The sequence below is a fragment of the Diabrotica virgifera genome, chromosome 1, assembly GCF_917563875.1.
Source record: "Diabrotica virgifera virgifera chromosome 1, PGI_DIABVI_V3a".
NCBI lineage: Eukaryota > Metazoa > Arthropoda > Insecta > Coleoptera > Chrysomelidae > Diabrotica > Diabrotica virgifera.
This window is the reverse complement of record NC_065443.1, coordinates 306,255,943-306,280,093: the sequence shown is the minus strand read 5'-3', so window position 1 is coordinate 306,280,093 and position 24,151 is coordinate 306,255,943. Positions and strand designations below refer to the sequence as shown.

Below are 24,151 nucleotides of genomic sequence, written 5' to 3'. Positions count from 1 at the left end.
CTATTCCTCTTACATGTGATATTGCATATGACTAAAGTTACGTAGAAAAAAGTTACAGAAGGAAAATTGTCCAAAATTGCTGTGAGTGGCGAAATTTGAAAAATCATATTTCGAAAACTGTAAATCCTAATGACCTCTACCAAACATCATTTTATAAACAAAATATGTAAGTTTTTTTGCTGTAAAGCAATATCTATACCTATATCCCCGTGGACAAAAGTTATAGGACAAAAAACAAAATTTCTTTCTTTTGGGTTTCTTTGTGCTTTTTCTTTTGAATATATTGTTGTAAAAAAAAGTATCTTTGACTTTAAAAAGCTATATTTAGATAGGAAATTTAACCAGGAACAGTTTTTATGTAGACGTGTTTGTACCAAAAGTGCATAGAACTCACCCTAACGTAACCTGTGCCCAGGGACTAATTCACCCATTTCTCAAAAACGCACCCCTCTAAATGGTAGCACTCCGCGGTTTTTTCATATATAGAGATTCATTGACCACATGAAATAATAAAACCCCGTTAACGTTGTAGTTCCTTTCTATAGTACATAATCAATAGCCTAAGTATTCCATTAAAAAAAACGAAGTTATAAGCAACTTCCGGTATAACCGGAAGTAACAAACAGATGACAATATTTTCATTAAATAGACCAGTCTCCAAAACCCCTTTATTTCAATTTTCCTGATTCAATTGCCTTTAATTCTCGAGATATTTTTAATAGGCCCTTTATCTGCCTCACCCTGCCCAGCTAACATTTTTACAATATAACGTTTCGACTTCCACTCTGGAAATCGTTTTCAAAACAAATATTTAGGAAAATTTTGTTTAGTGTATAAACACCAAGTTATTGAGAAGATTATTAAGTACGTCACACATATACGTCATACTTATAAGAACACAAATTAGAAATCGACCTAAAATTACTTATCAAATTTGCGGTTTTTTAAGAGTTTGGGAGCCCCTCTATATTCTTAAATTGTCAACTTAATACTGAACGACAACTAAAAATTTCAAACCTTGCCAGTTAACAAGAAGAGTATAATAAAAAGCCCGCTTTATGACGCGTGTTCTACAGCAGAAACCTCTCAGATTAGGCATCAAAAGTTCAGAAACTTCCGCCGTACGGATAATATACAGTCCCACTAACAACCGAAGATTGGGGCCACATACTATACCCAGTATTAGACCATTTCCTTTTCCGAGTTATTAAATAAGAAGAATTGCAATTCTTATTCCAGCGCGCTCCATATAACCCATATCGTCTTTCATCGTCGTCGTTATCTAAAAAAATGCACTGATTATAGGGTAGAGTGGGTACCCGTAGGGGGAAGGAGGATATATTTGACGAAAATGTAGACAAAATTATTTTATGCATCTCTCAATGAACTGTATTCGAGTTATAATCATCTATATGATGTATTTCGCAAGCTTCATCTTGCAAAAGACTATCCTTTTTATTATTAATTATTATTAAACGCTTTTCTTTAGTTCATTCGTTTGCGTCAAATTTTTAGAGGCTAATTTGAATGCCTTTTCTTCAATGCAAATGATGAAATTTTGCAGACATATGCATTTGCGGGAACAATACATGAATAGTCAATAAAAAAATTTTATGTTTATTAATTATATTGTTTAAATAAAAAAAAAACGATTTGAATGGAAAATGCTTAAATTCTCTTGTTTTTACAATGTAAAAAATTGAAACTTTTACAGATTGTAGCTAATTATATGAACTATACATAATTTCACTTTTTACGTTAATTGTTTATATCATGCTTCATAAATAAACAATAAAGTTTCAAATTTATCCAGTTTCTGTCCGATTTCTATCCAGTTTTCAGCGAAAAAAAGGTATGGCACCGCAGACAGACGAATACTGCCCTTAGTATTGTCGTGGGCTTTGACTGTCCATAAAACGGAAGGTTCGACTGTTGACTACGTTGTCGTGAACTTGGACCCGAAAATTTTTGCGTAAGGACAAGCTTACGTTGCATTGAGCCGAATGCGATCATTAAGGTACGTATCCATACAAGGGTGAACCCCCCTCGGTGTAGCTGCTCAAATGGATACGGCAGGCGCTCCCCTACATATAAAACACTAAAAACCGGTTGAATCGAAGAGGGTGAGCGCCGAGCGGCGATCACCGACGTATCCACTATGTGGAGCTGCTACACCGAGCGAGGTTTACCCTTGTATGGATACGTACCTTTAGACGGCTTACGCATCTCAGAACTGCATTGCGAAAAATTAACAGGGTCCCCCACCGTGCAATAGTAAAGCATTAGAAGAGATGGAAAGACTGCGATAACTGTAATAGGTGTCAATAATGATTTTGATTTAAAATGTATGAAGAAATTACAGAAAATGTACAATGTATGTATCAAAAGTGGAAATAAATGCAAAAAATTTGTCTATGGTATACTTTCATCCTTTTTTAAGATGACGATATATTTTAATGTTTGAAAAGTGTAAGACTAAAAAGTGTAAGACTAAAAAATAAAAAAATAAAAAAAAATTTAAGAAAAGTTTTTCTTTAGTTATGAGTGACTACAATTAAAAATATTATAAAAAAATCAACTAAAAAGTAAAAAATAAAAAATATTAAACTCAAAGGATTATTCGAAGAAAACGTTCATTAAACAAATGAAAAAATCTAACACATTCGTTAAAGAAGAGCGTGGGGCGCTAAACCATTTATCGATGAAAACGCGCCCCACGCTTTTCTTTAACGAATGTGTTAGATTTTTTTATTTTTTAACGAACGTTTTTTTTTAATAATCCTTCGAGTTTGATATTTTTTATTTTTTTCTTTTTAGTTGATTATTTTTATAATATTTTTAATTTTAGTCACTCATAACTAAAGAAAAGCGTTTCTTAAAATTTTTTTTTCATATTTTTTTATTCGTTTTTACCCCTGCTATGGTATCTTAAGCTACTTTTTCATTGTCATTTATGTATCTGTTTTTTATTTTATTTTTACTTTCTTGTGAACGTTAAACGTATCGCATCTTTCCTGATGTTTCTTTCCTTCTTTCTTTCCTTACACAAAAAGTATAAGGGAAAAATGTTGGTTAATAGAGAGATATCGCAAATGCAAACGATAATATCGTGTCAAGACGTAAATAACGTATAACGTTCTATTTCAGCACAGGCAACAAGAGAGTTATCGCAAATGTTCTGGGGCGGGGCTTAACGTTATTATGACAACCGACGTTTGGTATTACAATGTAACCTAGAAATTAATTTTGAGGAATACTGTAATTGTTTTTTATTGAAAAATGAATTTGGATATTGAGCTGGTTGACATGCATTTTAATTTTAATGATTTAACCAACAATAAATATAAATAGTTAGTATAAAAATAATATAAAATATCTGAATAAATAATATCCTAACCACAAAAAGTAGTCTATTGTAGACAAAATAAAAATGCACGTCTTTCTCAACATAAGATGATTCACAGTATTTAGTTTATAAAATTTGTATTCTATACATTATTTTTATGTTTCATCCCAAATGTCAAATTAGCGTTAACGTTATTACCGTCCCTTATTTCAACCTAAATAGCGGGACACGCTATCCGGTATTAGCGTAACATTCATTCTGCGCTTGCGTACATGTCAAAATAGCGTATTCCGCTATTAGCGTGCGATAAAAATGCATTTGCGATATCTCTCTAATAGTGCAGTCACTGAAGGTGGATATGAGCTATTACCTCCGATTTCGTTGAACCTTCATAGATTTGCATGAAAATTGGTGAGTGGTTAGAGGGTATCTCAAGGAACAAAGGTGACACGGCGCCAACATGCGCTTTTACCCTGGGGGTGGATGCCACCCCTTCTCGGGGGTGAAGATTATGTTATTGAAAATAACCCCATAATTCCATAGAGAGACAAATTCTAAACAAAATTCCTTATATAAAGTTATTATTAAAATAAATTAAAACTTTTTAAGTTATTAAAGATCAAAGATTTTAATTTTTTTTGAGAAAAATGCATCTTTGTGACCGATTTTTCATCAATAAATCAAAAACTATAAGTTTTTAAAAAAAAGTTATTATTACCAAAATTGATGCTAATAAAATATGAAATAAACCCTTTACCAGAAAAACCTTTTAATGTTAACTAAAAGTGAGTTAAGGTAATTGAATATATATTTTTTTCGGAGAGTAAAAAAATCTAAGTATTTAAGCTGAATTAGCGGGGAAATGATGCATTTTGTAACATAAACTTATTAAACATTTGTCAAAGTACTTAAAAACATCTACCAAATGAGCCCCCGAAAATGTTGATAGCATTAAAATTTATGCACCAAAATTTTTTCAAAATTAATCTTTTCAAAATTTTTACAAAAAATGTTATTGTTTTTTTTAATAACTTCGTTTGTTTTTACGGTATCAGATTTATCTAAAGACCATTTGAAATTTAATTCCAAGGTCTATGTAACCACGTTAAATTTAATCTTTTAGACCCCTTACTTTTTTAAAAATAAAAGGTTAAATTGTTCCGGTTGCATGGTTTCACAGCAAAACTTAAGATTTAAACGTTTCTATCTCGGTTATTTTTTACCCCATGGAAATAGTAAAAGAGGTAAAATATTTGACAGAGAAAAAACTAAAATTTGGGTATATATCATTTTTACGTAAATTGAGTATTTTTGAAGTTATTTTCCAAAGAATATGAAAATTACAATAATTTTAAAAATTATGATTTTTTTAAATCATGTTTGTTTCAAAAATATGCATTCTAAACCGGTCAAATTTATTGAAATCATTACTTATGCTAATATAAAGAAATTTTTGTAAGGATTATTATAAATTTTTGTGGAAATGGCGTATGTTTTATTTTTCGCTTTTTCCTAAATAATTCGAAAGGGTTCTTTTATTTTAATCATAACTTGCTTAATTTTGACGCTATTAACTTGTTCTGAAGCTCATTTAATAGGCATTCCGAAGTACGTTGACAAATAATTAGTAGGTATATTTTATACATTGCGTCGTTTTCCTGTTATTTAAGCTTGAATACTTAAATTTGAGTAATCTTCGAAAAAAACACACATTCAATTGCCAATAACTCACTTTGAACTAACATTAGTTTAGTTCTTTAAGTGAGGAATGTATTCAGTTTTTTATTATCATCAATTTCAGTAGTATGCATTTTTGTACGAAAAAATAAAATCTTCGGTCTTTAGTAACTAAAAAAGTGTTGATTTATATTAATAACTTTATATAACAAATTTTGCTTATAATTTATCCCTCTATAGATTTATTGTATTATTTTTAATAAAATAATTTTCAACCCTGAGAAAGGGTGGCATCCACCCCCAGGGTAAAAGCGCAAGTTGGCATCATGTCACCTTTGTTCCATGAGGTATCCTCTAATTACTTACCAATTTTCATGAAAATCGATACAGGTTCAACGAAATCGGAGGTGAAAACCTGCAGTGACTCCACTATAAACTTCGTATTGAAATCTGACGGTCTATACTAGGAACAAATACATAATAGAGAATCATGCAGTACTAATAAGCGTTCAAACACAACGAAATCTTAAATCGTTATCTCTGCGAAGATGTACAGAAGAGGAGACTAACTTTAGGGCAGACCGGGGTTGGTTGTTACAGGGGCAGGTTGTTACAGACGCTTTTATTACTTACGAATAGTCGTTGACTCCATAATAAGTCTGAAGAATTTCGCGCATGTCTGTTACCTATAATATATCCAAACGGCACAGCGTCAGTCCATCGTATAATCCCTTAGAGTGTGGTTATGTGTTTTCATGCCTCCGAATGTCTTTGGTAATACATAATGATATTAAATATTCTTGTGACGTGTAAATGTATCAGTATATTATGTTTCTTTTTTATTATATAGTTGCTCAATAAATATAGTTTTGTTAAAGTTATTCAGCATTTTTTACAAACCATGCTTTTGGGGTTGGTTGTAACAACCAACCCCGTTATGGGGCTGGAGCTACGTTTGTCGTCAGCATATATATTTTACACTTTTTGTCTAACTCAATAGTGTTTAAGTTTTATTCCAGTTCTTTAATAAGTAAAAGAAGTGTTAAACTTTTGTTTGATTTATTTAAAATAAATTTCTTAAAAATAGTTTTTGTTTTATTATTCTTTTAGCCAAATCTGTAACAAACAACCCCGGTCTCCCCTAAACAGTTTCAACAACAAAAAAAGTGTAGTGTTTATAATATTTGTTAAATTTTTTCCATGGAAGCGCATAAAATCACGATATTATGCTATGCCGATAATGCAGTACTAATTGGTGATAACGAGGATGTGCTGAAGGAAATAAACTTAATATGAGAATATCAGTAGAAAAAAACTAAATGTATGTAAGTAAAGAGCCGCGTAGATGCAAGTTAGAAATAAACGGCAAAATTGTAGAACAAGTAATGAAATTCAATTACCTAGGAGTAGAGATCACTAGTGACAGGAATATAAGAACAGAGACCACAACACAAGCAACAAAAACGGCAAGAGTAAGTGGAGAAACCATATGGAGAAACATCTGACCACGGAAAGCAAAATAAAAGTATACAAGACAACAGTAAGACCTATACTAACATATGCAGCGGAGACAAGGACCGATACAAGAAAGACGAAACAGCAAATCAACAATATCGAAATGAAAGTATTAAGATCAATAGCGGGCATATCATTAAGAGACAGACAAAGCAACAGAAGTATACGAGAACGTTGCAAAATTTAAAATATTAACAGGTGGATAAAAACAAGAAAGAAAAACTGGAACGAACATGTAAACCGAATGGAACCAGATAGATTAGCGAACATCTGTAAAAACAACAAGCCGTATAGCAGAAGACCCGTTGGAAGGCCGCCGAAAAGGTGGAAAGACAATGTACAGTCAACAACAACTGAAACATAATAAGAGACAAACAAACAGGAGTAATCCTAGTCGCGCGAAGAAGAAGAAGAAGTTTTTTCCAACAAAAAAGCCGATTGCAAGTTTATATAGAATTCATTCATTAAAAAAATGGAAAACATTTTATTTTGTGGCCTATCACAATATACGCTATTGCAGATAATCCCATAATAAAGTATAAAATAACATTTTTTATTGATCGAAAAACCACATTATTACTGGAAACCAAATCGATTAAAAATTCCCTGGATTATTGGGATGAAATGGTTTAATTTTACTAAACGTTACTGTTTTCAATGTAATAAAAAATTTATTATCGTAGTTATCAAAATTTGAATAACTTTTATGGATTAATTTATAAAAGTTACAAGCAATAACGTTTTGGGTTAATAGTTTTGATAAAATATTTTAATAAACAACAAAATTAATAATAGTATATTATGCAACGAGCATTTAATGATGGTTATTATGAAGCGAGTATGAGGAATAAGAAACGAGCCGTATGCGGCGAGTTTCTTATAGAGTACGAGCTTCATAATGATAATTAAATGCAAGTTGTATACACTATTTTTTCTATGATCATTCACAACAAAAAATATACTCATATTTATTAATTTTGTAACACAAATAAATTCAGTAGTTTGTTAGTTTGACGGTTTGTTTACATATTGACAACTGTCAAAGCGTATGTATTTGACTCGCCATTGGTCACTGCGTGTGTACCACCTTTATCGCGAATGCCATATCGCGATTCTATTGGTTAAAAATCTGTATCTTAATGAAAATCTGTATCATAATGAATTTCATTATGATACAGGTAGTGACATCATAATTGATATATTATAGTATGATAATAGAAAAAATCCCAAAGCTACCTGAAAATGTACGAGTATAAGGAACAAAATTTCAAAAACTCTTTAAAAATACAGATTTGAAATTCTTATATGAAAGCAAAAACTATACTAACTTGCCTTTGCTTTTCTTGCCTATCTTCCTATTTCTGAGTGTATATTTTATATGCATTATTGTGTATCAATTTGGCAATCAAAGATAGAAAAAAATTTAATTTTTTTAATATAACGCGGGCACATAAATTTGATACACCCTGTATATTGATTTGTAAATATTTATTAGAAGTTAGCTTTCACGCAAGGTGGTTTCTCCTTAATGAATTTTTCCATGAAGAATATTAAAAACATTTGTAAATAAAAGTGAAGTGAAAGTTATTTAGGATTATTATTTTAAACCGATTGTTTATTACGGGAAAGGTAGAAGCCATAGGTAATTAGTTCTTAGAAAATTAAGGTAAGGAAAGATTGGAATTTTAATCTCTTTTTGTTTAACCCCGAGTAAATTTTGTAGAATTTCCCGAAAGTAATTATTATGATGGTAGGCATATTTTTGAAAGTATGAGTGGGTTTTTCGAATGAAAAAAAGAGTGGGGAAGAATAAATCTCTGATTGGTTTAGCAATTTGGAATGGGAAGGAGAGAAGGTTGAATTTTCAGATAGTTTTGGAAAGAGGGATTATTGTGTTACCGGCATTAGAGAAGAGCAGTCAAAAGTTTTCGTGAATAGTTCAGAAGCAAGTACTAGTGGTTGTTTTGATAGTGAAAGTAGCTGAAAAGTGGAACGAGAGTCAAATCAAATCGAGAAGAAATACCTCTTTGATTCTGTAAAGTCCAAGAGAGTAAGTTACAAGAATTATCGTTATTAAAATTATTTATAACACCAAGTATAAAAGATACTTGGGTCTCAGGAGATTATTGTTGAGAGAAAGAGAGGAGAGAGTTTTGGAGTTTATTGAACGAGTACTGGCAAAAAGAGGCCTGGCTTGTGTTTTGGAAAAATAGTTGCTGGTATCCTGCTGGATTGTTTGCTGAGAACGGAGGGGACTTTGATTGGTAGCCTAACATAATCAACAAGGAGGAGCTGTTTGGGTCAAGAGGAGACACCATTGTGTGTGAATCAAAAAGGTCAGTCAATAACCTATGTGATAGTTTTCCTTTATAATCAGAAGTTAAATTTTTTACGTAAAAGCATATGCAATTAAAATTCCAACATTTCAAAAATTTAATAGGAAGTATAAGTAATTTGCGAATACAAAATTTGTTTGTTTAGCTTGTTTTTTATTAAGGGTATCAAGAACAAAGCGATAAATATTTAAAAATGAATAACCATTTTCAATGTCGTTGCAACACGAAACTACAGCCGCGCGATATTCTAGTCCAATCAGAGAGTGCCGCAAGCACCTCTACCGGTTTCGAAACTTATTAGTCTCTCATCAGGAGGCACATATGCTGCTCTCCCTGATCCAACCAAAACAAACCCCGGCGTGCAGTCACGGATCACAACGAGCGAAATGTCATAGATGCCCTAGCGGCAACTGCTATCAAAAGTCTAAGTTTTCAGTCTAATGGCATATAAAGCAACATAATGCTACTCTACATCCCACCAGAATGAAAACAATGGGAACCTTCTCTGGTTACACCTCCGAGGCTTCTACAATTTGCAAGCCATACGGATGCCGAGACTAAGGAAGTTCTATTCTCGTTGGAACTTTACCGCGCTGAGCAGATGGGACGTGAATTATATATTGTAAAATTCCCTTATCTTCCTTAGTCTCGGCATCCGTATAGCTTGCAAATTGTAGAAGCCTCGGAGGTGTAACCAGAGAAGGTTCCCATTGTTTTCATTCTGGTGGGATGTAGAGTAGCATTATGTTGCTTTATATGCCATTAGACTGAAAACTTAGACAGACGATAAATATTTGTTTGAATTAGATTAATTTGTATCATAAAGGTTTCATTTGCACAATTATGCCCACAGAATTTAATTGATAAATTTACAGAACATTGCTTTTGATAATAAAAGTATTTGTATGTGTTTATTTATGTTATTTCTATTTATTTCCTTTTCCTATTTTTATCCCGATAAGGATCAACTAAGAGATACTGAAGCCACGAGAAAGGATAAGTATAATCTAATTTAATTATTTTTTTTATGACAAAAAGGCACCCTGAGAATTTTTATTAATTTTTATGTATGATTTGCGAAATTAAATAATTAATCAAATAAATAATAATTAATATCAAAGTAATAGAAAGCAGATCATAACAGTATATATCTACATATTTCTGTACCTGGTCTTATAGAATCTCCTTTCTTCCGTGTGATCCAGAAATTACTCGATCACTCATTCAGTTTTTTGCTTAGTTGGCTTAGTGTTGTTGCTCATATGCATCTTCTTCTTGTTCTAACGGCGCTACAACCCTTTGTGAGTCTTGGTCTGCTTAACAATGTCCTTTCCTTCTGCCCTGTCGGATACTTTCCTTCGCCACTGCTTGATGTTCATGGTCTTAAGATCCCTCTCTACGTCGTCTATCCATCTTTTACGGGGCGTTCTATTCATGCCTCTACTTCATTAGCTAGCCCTTGGCCGCCACTCGAGAACTCGCTTCGTCCAACGGTTGTCTTTCATTCTTCCGATGTGTCCTGCAGTTTCATTTTAACATAGCAATCTTCTGGATCACATCTGTTACTTTTGATCGTCTTCTTACAGTGGTGTTAAAAAGTCCTGCATCACCTTACCAAATACGCGGTCTGTCGCCGATTTTTCCTTGTTCAGCATACTTCTTAATGACTCTAATTACTGCAGATTGATTACAGTTTACTGTGGATGCTATTTCGCGACTAGATTTGTCGTTTTTATGGTGAAAAATTATTTCAAAACGCTTTTCGTTCGATAATTTAGTTTGTTTGGTCTGGGATGATATTTTGACCTTTTTATCAAAAATCAAAAAGCGAATAAATGTGTTAGGGTAACTACAGTGTTTAAATAGTCAAAATATGTGGCAATTTTGTCATTAAGATTCAATTTAACAGTACTTTAACGACTTAATAATCACCTCATAATTTTCTCGGATTATGGGAAATCCCTTCAATCAGATTATTTTAATCTTTTCTGTATAATTTTGAGCTAGTAATTAAAAAAACGTTAGTAAGTATACCGATAATGCTAATTACAAGCACAAACTTAAAATGAATTAGCGAAAATATACAAAAAACTTGTGTTAAACCTCAAAAACTATAAGACGCTTAGGTGATGCAAGACTTTTTAACACCACTGTATCTCCTCATTTGGGCTTAATGTTGAGCATTCTCCGTTTCATAGCTCTCTGGGTCATTTGAACTTTGTTGACTACACTGTTGTTAAGAGCCCAAGTTTCAGTTCCATAAGAACTGGCAATATACAGGGTGTCACGAAAATATTGGTCATAAATTATACCACACATTCTGGGGTTAAAAATAGTTCGATTGAACCTAACTTAACTTTGTACAAATGTGCTCATAAAAAAGAATGTGTGTGTACTTTGTACGCACGTAAGAAGTTATACTTCTATTATATGATTTCAACGAAATTAATATACTTTAAACAGTTTATTTATATTTTATTTAAATATTAAACTAATTTTAATACTTACTACTTCTCAAAAATTTTTATTAAAACAGTGCCAAAAGTTAAAATAATAAAAGAATAAAACACACATAAACAAAAACATTGAAAAATGCCACAAATGATTTCTGAACAATGTAGGGAAAATTTTTAACTAAATACGTATTTTCTGAAAAAAAAATTATATAATAAACTTACAATCATAAAATTTGTAAAAAAAAATAAAAAAAAGTTTCCATTGGGGTTCGGACCCGCTTATCAGCGCAGTTAGTATTGAAATTCATTTACCTTATACTTTTATCCACGGAGACCACGTGTCATCATGTGCGAAGATCAACTAACTAAACGGATTAAACTTTTGACGGCTCTGAATTTAACCAAATTATTTTGATTTTGAATTGAAATTATTTAGAATTTAAAGAAATATTAGAATACAACAAAACATAGAGGAAGAAAACAATATATTAGGTGAATATTGATAGAAATTTTGATGGTAATCAAATTATGTAAATCAAAGCATTACATACTGTTTTAGTAGGTTCTTTTTAAATTTTCCAAATAGGTAGGTCCTACCTATGAAATTTTTTATTAGGATACTGAAACATTTACAATTATTACGTACCTGTCGCTTTTAAAAATTATTTAAAAAGTCACTACAATATTATAAACTTGCATTTTTCTCTGCCATCACAAAAAAAAACTAATATACACAACATTAATTTGTTTATCCAAAATCTCCATATTGAACAATTATTGACAGATGATTTTAACACCCAATCAGATCCCGTATAACGTTTATACCATACTGTCTGTGTGCGCATGCACGCAGAATTAAGAAATTTTACTCTCGATCGCGCCTAAAGAAGTATAATTTCAAAAAAGTTACAGCCCTTTGAAGTTGCAAGATGAAAATCGATTTTTTTCAATATATCGAAAACTATTAGAGATTGTTAATTGAAAATGGACATGCATCATTCTTATGGCAGGAACATCTTAAAACAAAATTATAGTGAAATTTGTCCACCCCATAAAAATTTTATGGGGGCTTTGTTCCTTTAAACCCCCCCCCCCCAACTTTTGTGTACGTTCTAATTAACTTATTATCGTAGTAACATTAGTTAAACACAACGTTTTTAAAACTTTCTTGCCTTTTAGTATTTTTTCGATAAGCCAGTTTTTATTGAGATGCGGCATCTTTTTTAATATATTTACATAAAAATTTTATGGGAGTTTAGTTCCTTTAAACCCCCGAAATGTTTGTGTACGTTCCAATTAAACTATTATTGTGGTACCATTAGTTAAACACAGTGATTTTAAAAATTTTGCCTCTTAGTCTTTTTTTGATAAGTCACCTTTTATCGAGATATGACTTCTTGTTCAAAATATACCTAAAAATGTAAATTATAAATAAATTTTCAGATTATTAACAGGTCTCTATAATCGTACTTAACCATATACAAATATGTGGTGGATTGGACAATTATTCAAAATATCTCGATAAACACTGGCTTATCGAAAAAGTACTAGGAGGTAAAAAAGTTTTCAAAATATTGTGTTTAACTAATGGTGCCACAATAATAATTTAATTGGAACTTACATAAAAGTTTGGGGGGTTTACGGGAACAAAACCCCCATAAAATTTTTATGGGGTGCACAAATTTCACTTTAATTTTTTTTTAAGATGTTGCTGCCATAAGAATGCCACATGTCCATTTTCAATAAAAAATCTCCAAAAGTTTTGAATATATGAAAAAATATCGATTTTCATTTTGTAATTTCAAAGGGCTGTAACTTTTTTTGTGTGCACTATTGAATAAAGGTAAGTGAGGTTCAATCAACCTATTTTTGACCCCAGAATCTGTGGTATAATTTATGACCAATCTTTTCGGGGCACCCTGTATACTGATAGAAGGTTTTGCCTTTAAATTATTGGGTATGCTTGATTTAAATACTGTTTTATAATCGACCAAAAATGCTGCCCATGCTAAAACAGATCTTTTATTCATTTTTTTTTCTTTGGAGTGGTATGACTACGGGCCCTTCAAGGCTCATTCGCCGATTCACCAATTTTGCTCATTTATTTTACAATATATTTTCCTATACCTATCTACTTAACATTTTCTATCCTACTTATTCTACATACTTTATAAGGAATGACCACTGGTCAGTGGGAATACCACATCAGGCAAAAACACAGGTTTACTTATATATTATAATAGATTTTAATTTCGGTCTTTACGTCAGTTAGTTTATAATTTAATTTTTATATTTTTAATATGTTCTATAAATAATTGCATTAATTCTGTATTATTAATAAATCAGCCCTTAGATTAAGCTTTGACAGTTCGATTGTTGTACTAAGTATAACACGACTCAACCTTTTCTATATTAAATGAATGTCGACTCGATTCAAGTTCTCTGTTTAACCCAGATATGACAATATCAAAAGGCACCGCTACGAAATTATTCCAATATGCGGTTCAGAGAATCTATATAAAACGATTCTTTGTACTCTAATACAGAGTATGGCATTAGTAAAATTAGAAAATCTACGGTTTCGTTTTGATTTAAATCTGTCTCCCTCCATCCCCCGATAGTACTATTTCTAGGTCTACCTGTTTTCAAGGAGGCTCTGAGGAAGACAGATTTTTAGCATCACGACCGTAGTTCTCGGTACAAAAATAAAACTATTTATACTGTAGTATGGTTAAAACGCCCTCTAACGGGAAATAAGTGAAATTAATGTCGACTCGATTCAAGTTCTCTGTTTAACCCAGATATGACCATATCAAAAGGCACCACTAGGCAAATATTCCAATATGCAGATCAGAGAACCTGTATGAAACGAGTCTTTGTCTCTGTTGTATTTGTGTTTTAAATCAAAACAAAACCGTAGATTTTCTAATTTTACTAATGCCATACTCTGTATTAGAGTAGAAAGACTCGTTTCATACAGGTTCTCTAAACCACATATTGAAATATTTTCCTAGCGGCGCCTTTTGATATTGTCATATCTGGGTTTAGCAGAGAACTTGAATCGAGTCGACATTAATTTCACTTATTCTCCGTTAGACATACAAACCAGTATAAGGAAGTAGCAGGGAAAGAAACTATTCATGATGAGACAAACGATAACGGAAGCAAATTATGCCAACTAGCAGCAATAACAAACAGTTACATTATAAGTACAAACTTCATGCACAGAAGAGAGCATAAAGTAACATGGTTGATACCTGGCACAACAGATGGCAATCAGATAGATCACATACTAATATCCAAAAAATGGAAAGCAATAATGCACGATGTCAGATCATATAGAGGAGCAAACGCGGACACAGACCATTTTCTAGTAATAGGAGAAATCAAAATGAAGATAATTAAAGCAGAGAGAACAAGACAAAACAAAAGAAGATGGAATCTGGAGAAGTTAAAAGTACAGGAACTAAGAGAACAATATGAGACAACCCTAAAGGAAAACCTAACACAAGCAAATAACACAGAGGACATATGGAAAAATATAAAAGAGTCCATTTTGAATTCAGCTGAAGAGGTGCTAGGACAGAGGGAAATAAAAAGAAGGAAAGAGTGGTTTGATGCAGAATGCGAAAACAAAATCAAACAGAAAAACCAAGCAAGAGATAAATGGATATCAACTAAAGAAATGCATCATCGAAACGAATATAAAGAAAAAAAGAAAGCAGCCGATAATTCGTCACTTGAATGCAGAACTATCCTAACTCAAAAAAAATTTTTTTTTCGTTTATTCCTTATAAAGGTAATACATATCGTATATTTTCATGCAGAACAATCTTAAGTTCATAACTTTAAATTTACTAATAGAAATTCTATATAGAACATCATAATCCTAACTAGCAAATCATTATTTTATCAATGCAGAATAATCCTAAGTAAATACAAATACAGTTAGGATTGTTCTGCATTTTCAATAACAATGCGCGCCAACATTATTTTTGTTATCTTCTATTTACATAGGATAATTCAACGGCTATCGGTTAGTCATTTCCATCGTCTTGTTGGATATTCACGTTTGTTCTTTTGCCAAATAGAGTTGCAGTGAGTGTGAATTTTAACAACAATAATGAAACGAGGTAAGTTTTAATAATAAATATGCTTTATTAGTAGTTTTTTATCTATTAAGTGAATCTAATTTTTATCTAATAAGTGAATTAATAAAACTGTGAATCTTGTTTTTAAGATGCTTTTGGTAGAAAGTAGGTACGCATTAAAGGGCTGTGTTTTTATTCTGCCACGTGCTATAAATTGTATATAACTATTAGGCACGTGTTGAATTTCACAATATTTTATGATATATTTGAGAAAATATCGCAGAATTACTAACCACACATACATATTTCGTTATTAAATAATATATAATTCTTTATATTGAACAATGCGTTGCTACAGACGGCAGTTTGGGGATACATTATTATTGGGACAAAAATTGTAAATTTGAACAAGTGAAATAAGGTTTAACGTACGTCCTGGTTTCTGAGTATTTTAATTTGTATCAATTAATTTTAAATGTCTGCAATTAATATGTTCTTGTTATGCTGACTGTAAGCTCATTGTAAATTTGTTGCAGGTGCGTTAATGGTAAAAATGGCCATGTCTATGAATCCAACACAACATGAGAATTCTGGAGAATCAAGTAATGATACGGCAGGTAGTCCCATATCTATAGCTACGGTAGAAAGCCCTTCCACATTGTATACTAACCAGCAGTACTACGGAGATCTAGGTGAATTAAGATGTCTACACTCTCCCGTACACCAAGAACAACAGTATTGCCAGCTCGAGACACCGATAGAACAGCAGTTTTCCCAACATTATAATCAATATTACGACTTACCAATACCTACCTCCATAAGCCTACTAGTACCTGAAGCAGAGCAGTATCGCCAATCTCCGAATAATTGTTTGGGTTATTGTTCACCTCTAGATAACGTCATAGATCTTCAAACATCCATCGAACAACCACGGTTGCAGCAACGTGATGAAGCTAAAGATTCCCATAATCCTACACCTAGCGTTGTAAATTTTGCAACACGTGTCCTTCAAGAGCAGGTCCTTCAGCACCAAGATGATATTACGCGTCCATCCACATCTACCGGTAAGCTTTTACCGACCATCTCACATCAAACTGATGAAAATAGTGACCCATATGCTACAGATGGAAGCTCAGATGTTGATTTTAATCCAAATGATTTTGATTTAGACCAGCAGGATGCCCTAGTGTCTGAGGAAAAAATACCAGATATCACCAAGTCTCGTAAGCGAAAAAGAAACCCAGATAATTGGAGGAGAAATAGAATAAAGAAATTACGAAACTCCGGCAAGGCCTATGTAAATTGGAAGTCTAAACAGGTTTCAGAAAGGATTATGAAACCGCCATGTCCCACAACATGCAGACTTAAATGTCAAACGAAATTTCAGGAAAAACATCGCGTCCAGATTTTTCAAGATTTTTGGAAATTGGGAGATATTAATTATCAGAGAGAATTTGTTTTGCGGAACTTAACTGTGAAGCCTACAAAACACCCCAGAAAAAAGAAGGATGCAGTTGAGCTTCCAGAAGGTGATACTTGTGAAAGTCGTAGAAAGCTGTCGTATTTTTATACTTTTCCACAAGAGAATTGTCCAGTCAACACAATCAAGGTATGTCAAACATTTTTCTTAAATACCCTGGGAATAAGTCATCAAATCGTCAAAACAGTAGTTAAAAAAACTCATCATTCAAATTCAATATCGCCACAAGCAGATTTACGAGGTAAAGTACAATGTAATTCTCGATTGCCAAAACATTTTAAGGATTCAGTACGACATCATATTAAGTCATTTGCTTTGATTGAAAGCCATTATTGCAGAAAAAATAGCACTAAAAAATATTTGCCACCTGACCTCAATATCAGCAAAATGTACCGTTTATATAAAACATATTGCAGTGATAACAATATAAATACCATAGCTTCTTATGCTATATATAGAGAGGTATTTAACAATGAATTTAATTTGGGTTTTTTCATTCCCAAAAAAGACCAGTGCGATTTTTGCAACAAATTGTCTAATTCTTCTCCGTCAGAAAAGGAAGAACTTCGTTCTGCAATGGAAGCTCATCTTAAAAACAAGGACTTATCTAGAGCAAATAAAGAACTAGATAAAGAGAGGGCTAAAACTGATAATTCGTTTTGCATGGCTATATACGACTTACAAAAAACATTGTTATGTCCTAAAGCTGAAGTATCTCTCCTCTACTATAGACGTAAGCTTGCATGTTACAATCTGACTGTGTACGATGCTGCTAACAAACAGGGATACTGCTACATGTGGCCAGAATCGCTAGCATGTAGGGGTGCTTGTGAAATCGGTAGTTGCATATTAAGTTTCATTGACGAAATGGTACGAAATGGAATTAAGGAATTCAGTTTCTATAGTGACAACTGCACTGGACAAAATCGCAATCGATTTATATATTGTCTGTACATGTATTGTGCCGCCAAATATGGTGTTAAAATTACTCACAGTTTTCTAGAAAAGGGACATACACAAAATGAGTGCGACTCCGTACATGGGGTTATCGAAAGAGCTGCAAAAAAAATCCCTATATTTAGTCCACAGCAGTGGTACACATTAGCAAGGACTGCGTGTAAAGTGCGACCTTATAAAATTAAAGAAATGGCTCAGGCGGACTTTTACGATTTAAAGGACCTGTTAGCCAAAACTACAAAAAATTGGGATAAAACTGAACTTGGTTGCAAAGTCATATTTAATAATTTGAAAGTTATTATGGTTGACCCAAAATGCCCAAACCAACTTAACGTTAAATATAGTTTTGAAGAAGATTTTATAAAAATTAATACTCTGGAATTGAAAAGGAGCCACCAAAAGTTAGACTCATTAGAGACCTATCAACTTAGAATGTTAAGAAGCTCACCAGTTCCAATTCCTGCCGCGAAATATAAAGACTTATTATTTTTGTGTGAAAACAAGGTTATACCTACGGAATACCATAACTTTTTCACTAATCTTCAAGCTAGTAACATTCCCGAACAGGAAACTGACGAAGATTAATTTAATATGTTAGTTTAATAATTTGACCATTTCATAGTATTCTTTGGTATTTTGATTTTGAGTTGTAAATCTTTAATAAAAATTAAAAAGTTTTAAATTTTACCGATTTTGTTTTTATTTGTATCCTATGTTAATCTTAAATTTATTCTAAGCTTGAAATGTATTAATGCAGAAGTAGCTTATGTACCAAACATCGCACTTACAATAGTTCTGCAGTAGAATTTATAAGTCAGTAGTATCCTAAGTCACACTTTTTATAAAAAAATTATCATTAATCCGTCTCATTCCTAATAACACATTTAAAAGGTTCCTAATATACTATACTGAGATAATTTCACCATTTAACCAAATACTGTTTAAATTATGACACATTGAAACATTAAAATCGCTCTCCTGTAAAATATCTTAAATGTGAGTTAAGCTAGTTCTGCATTCAGGTGACGAATTGTTGCAAGAACAAAAAAAAAACTGTGGATCGAAGAGCTGTTAAAGGAACTAGAAATGAATAGTAAAGACAGCGCCAAACTATTTGGATACCTAAAAGCTCAACAAAGAAAAGGCAGACCAGTAGTTAAAATTGACAATAGATCATGGGAAACACACTTCACAGAACTATATAGATGCAAAGAAAGCCCGGAAGAGGAGGTAGGCGCAATGGAAGACATTATATATAATGAAATAGGGATGCCAACACATGATGAATATTTAGCCATCATTCAAAAAATGAAACGGAAAAGAACACCAGGCCCAGATGAAATTCCCAATGAGCTCATTAAAAACGGAGGGGAAAAGTTATTAATAAGCATCTCTAACCTAATAGTTAGAATAGGGGAAGCAGAAGAAATGCCCGAGGATTGGAAAGAAGGCAGAATTATACCAATATTTAAGAAAGGAGAAGTAACAAACTGTAACAATAATAGAGCAATATCTCTACTGAGTACAACATATAAAATTCTAACAGCCCTCATCAAACAAAAACTCGATCAATTCACAGAGAAAAAAAATGGGGACTACCAGCAAGGATTCAGAGAAGGCAGATCCACTACAGATGCGATCCACATACAGTCGGAAAAATGAAAGAATACCCATGAACGAACATATAAAACACGCTGTATTTTCCTGTCCCCGTGTCACAAAGAAAATTGACCATCGCAAGTTCATGTAATAATAATTATTACATGTATTTGCGCTGGTCAATTTTTTGTGCGACACGGTGACAGGAAAATACAGCGTGTTTTATATGTTCGTTCATGGGTATTCTTTAATTTTTCCTACTGTAGTTACACAAACAATCGAAAAATGCCACGAACACAACATAGAACTCCACATCCTCTTCGTAGACTTCAGACAAGCCTTTGACTGTATTGGAAGAAATAAATTATTTATTGAAATGAAAAATCAAGATATACCAGCAAAATTAATCAGATTAACAAAAATGACCATGGATGGAGCTCGAGCCAAAGTAACAACAGAAGAAGGTAGCACAAAATCAATTGCAATAGAAACAGGAGTGCGACAAGGCGACTCCCTGTCAACCACATTATTCAACATAGCACTAGAAGGAATAGTCAAAGCCAGCAAAATTAAAAGAACTATAGCCCACTCCTCAACACAAATAGTTGCATATGCAGATGATTTAGTTCTTATGGGAAGAGACAAAGAAAGATTAAAAGAAGCAGTAACAATCCTGGCAAAAGAAGCACGGAAAAGAGGTCTAGAAATTAACGAAGGAAAAACAAAATATCTACTCTGCTCTAAAAGAGAAGATAACAGGATGAGAGAAATCAAAATAGAAAACTACACTTTTGAAAGAGTCCAACAATTTAAATATTTGGGAGTAATAGTGAATGGCCAAAACAAGAGAAGTGAAGAAGTAACGGAACGAATACTAACAGGCAACAAAACATACTGGAGATATCATGGGCTTATGAAGGACAAGAACCTATCCAGAAATACAAAACTAAAAATATACAGAGTTGCAATCAGACCAGTAGTTACGTACGCAGCTGAGACAATGTGCCTCACGGAAAAAGATGAAGAAAAATTGAGAATATTCGAAAGGAAAATCCTCAGACGCTTCATGGGCCCGATAAGAATGGACAACGGAGAAATGAGAAGAAGAATGAACCATGAACTAAGAGACATAATGAGGGGAGAAGGTATAGTTAGATTTATTAAATCACAGAGGCTGAGATGGCTGGGACACACAAAAAGAAGGGAAAACGACCGACTGATTAAGAAGATCACCAGATGGAAACCGGCAACTGAAAGACCAAGAGGAAGACCCAGAGAGAGATGGGAGGACCAGGTCATGAGAGATATCAAAATTCTGGAAGTGAGAAACTGGAGGGAACTATGCACATATCGAAATGAGTGGAAGAAAATAGTAACGAAAGCCAAGTCATACAACAAACTTTGACAACATACAATTGGAATGCGGAGTGATTCACCGCAATAAGCGAATCTGAGAGCTCTAAGTAAGAGCGGCAAACATTCCACCTGGAATGAAAAGCCCTGATGATGATGATTCTCCGTTAGAGGGCGTTCTAACCATACTACGGTATAAATGGTTTTATTTTTGTACCGAGAACTACGAACGTTTTGTTGTAAATTTGTCTTCTGCAGAGCCTCCTTGAAAACAGGTAAACCTAGAAATAGTACTATCGGAGGATGGCAGGAAACAGATTTAAATCAAAACGAAACCGTAGTTTTTCTAACTTTTCTGTACTATTATTTTTCAGAGTTATGTTCTCAGATATATCTAGAGATTCGTTGGTTAGATATTTAGTTTTAGATTTAGACATTTAGTATTTAGAAAAAAGGGTTCCCTACTACATACCAATTCATCCGTTTGAAGCGATTGGAGAGTAAGTGGAGGATTGCTTATACCCGATTGAAAGAAATTGATGAAAGACTATTAAACTGCTACTTAATGTTATCAAAAAACATACTTTTTTTAACCAAAATATCTAAAAAATAAATAGTTTTACGCCACTGAACTAATCACAAACTATGTTCATACCACTCACGAGCAATATTATCTTTTAATACGAAAAAATTGAAAAAAGAATTATATTCATCTAGCAATCTGGGATTTTATTATTTCTAGAATTGAAAATGTCACTCAAAAGCAGCTGAATGTGTTATTTTGACGTGTGTTATATGTTTGGCATTTATTCTGGAGATGATTATCTCACAGAAATATGGACTGGTTCTGACTGTTTAACAAACAGAATAGAAATTAGTTGAATTTTAATATGTATACTATTCTTGTCAAAATTAAAAGAAATTGATTCCAAAGAATATTATTGAAGTTATACGTCTTTAGGGGCGTTAGGAGTAAATTTATACGTGCGCGAATTCGTTAAACGTGCTCTGATTGGGTAATTACAATGACCTGTCAATAATTGTTCAATATGTCGGTTATGGGTAAACAAATGTTGTGTATATTAGTTTTTATTGTTATGAGGGCAGAGAAAAAAGCAAGATTATAATTGTAGTGACTTTTTAAATAGTTTTTAAAAGCAACAGGTGAGTACGTAATTGCAAATTACGTTTCAGTATCGTAATACAAAACTACATAGGTACCTACCTATTTGCAAAATATAAAATAAACCTACCTAGTATGTAATGCTTTGATTTACATAATTTGGCTACCAACAAAATTTCTACCAATATTCATCTAATATTGTTTTCTTACTCTATGTTTTGTTGTATTTTAATATTTCAATTCCACAAAAATCAAACTAGTTTGATTAAATTCAGAACTGTCAAAAGTTTAAAACGTTCAGTTGGTCTATCTTCCAACATGATGCATAATATGTCTCCGTAGCTAAAATCTAAAGATGCTTGAATTTCCAAAACTAACCACACCAATGTACGCGGGTTCAATCCCCAATACAAACTTTTATTTTTTAATTTTTTTTATACATTTTATGATTGTAAGCAGTGCTGTTTTTGTAACAATATAAGGTTCCGGTACGCAATGGTTCCGGTACGCAATGTTCCTGGGGGTTAGGGGATTGTTCATAAGGGGGGTCCGCCCCCGGGAAAACTTTTTAAATTTATTCTCAATAATGGCGTTTTAAAGCTATTTGGGAGCAAGGGAAAAATTCAGGCATTTGTCTATAATTTTGTTGATTTTTTAATTTTTTGTCCCAAGAGGTGCCGGTACGGCGTACCGGCGCGTACCGTCACAAAAACAGCACTGATTGTAAGTATATTATTATATAATTTTTTTCAGAAAATACGTATTTAGTTAAAAATTTTCCAACAATATTGTTCAGAAATCATATTTGTGGCATTTTTCAATGTGTTCGTGTGTGTTTTATTCTTTTATTTTTTAAAATTTTTGGTATTGTTTTAATAAAAAATTTTGAAAAGTAGTAAGTATTAAAATTAGTGTAATATTTAAAAAAACATATAAATAAGCTGTTTAAAGTATATTAATTTCGTTAAAATCATAATAATAGAAGTATAACTTCTTACATGCCTACAAAGTACACACACATTCTTTTTTTTTCGTAACTCTTGGTGCGTTTTGGATACATTATTTAAATTGGCGAGGACATAAAGCACTTTACACCTCTAAATTTTTTAAAGTAAGACGGTTCGTTATAAAATCTTCTGCATTCTATTAGGGAGAGCTTCAGGAAAAAAGTTGACCTATTGGCATGAGGGACAAATAAAAATTCCATTGTTGTAGACGCAAAATGCATGTTACAAAGTGCATATTAAAAGTGTTAAAAAAATTCACAACTCGAAAAATAATCATAGAAATAAGTTCAATTTTCATACTCGGGGATTTTTGAGGAACCTGGATATGAATATCGGGTCGGCGAAGCTGGTGCCCGGAATTTATGTCGTCCCCTGGAGTTTTACGGAAATTCGTTATGAAAATATGTACATTTTTAAAAATTTGTGTAAAATACCAGCTTTTCTAATATGTAAAATGATTTCTTCTATGGACAATATTTTTAAACATATTCTAAATGTTTATAAACTACAAAATTTCACAAATTTGGCATTAGGATTTTTGATTATATTAGATAATTTTCTTATCTTTTTTTAGTACATTTTGATAGCATTAGTTTTCTACTTTCATTTGGCATATCGTGGGCATACTGCAAAAACTGACCAAGTCAAATATCGTGCTTTCGAGATAATTGATGTTGAATATTCTGTAATTTTATTTGAATTTTTTTTAAAATCATTTTAAAAGGATGTGTATTTTTTTCTCTCCAGGTATTAAATGGTTGAAGTTAGTGATTCTAAGTAGCTCTAAAAAATCGCATTAACCTTTTTGTTTTTCGAAAAAAAAATTGACTTGGTCACTTTTTGATGTAGAAATTTGCTCAAATTTAAATCATGGTCACAAAAAGATGCTTATTTATCAATAATAAATCACAAAGAAAATACTTCTAATTTTATTTATTTACAGTGTAAGGCTGAAGTTTCAAATAAAAACATTTACTTTATTTTTTAAATTGGAAAATGATATCAAAAATGTAAACGTTTCTCTACTAGAATTAATCTGAATCTGAATAGGAGAAGTAGAGCTAATTTGAATCCGAATCGGACAATACTGATGGCTCTGGAGCAACATCTTCCCACTCTGATGGTATTGACTGATACCCAAGCATGGAATTCAGAGGGAGTTGTTCCTGTCTACAAAATTTTAGAAGATCCTGCTTTTTAAGTTTAGAAAT

The 24,151-nt window shown here is 32.4% G+C and overlaps 1 protein-coding gene across 1 annotated transcript; it reads left to right on the top strand.

Annotated features, from left to right (window-relative positions):
• The first annotated feature begins 15,061 nt into the window (after positions 1-15,061).
• LOC126885941 (uncharacterized) lies at positions 15,062-18,545 on the top strand. The gene is made up of 2 exons (XM_050652768.1): positions 15,062-15,463; positions 15,958-18,545. The coding sequence occupies exons 1-2, from the start codon at positions 15,454-15,456 to the stop codon at positions 18,441-18,443; spliced, it is 2,496 nt and encodes an 831-aa protein (XP_050508725.1). The 5' UTR covers positions 15,062-15,453; the 3' UTR covers positions 18,444-18,545.
• The last annotated feature ends 5,606 nt before the right edge of the window (positions 18,546-24,151 follow it).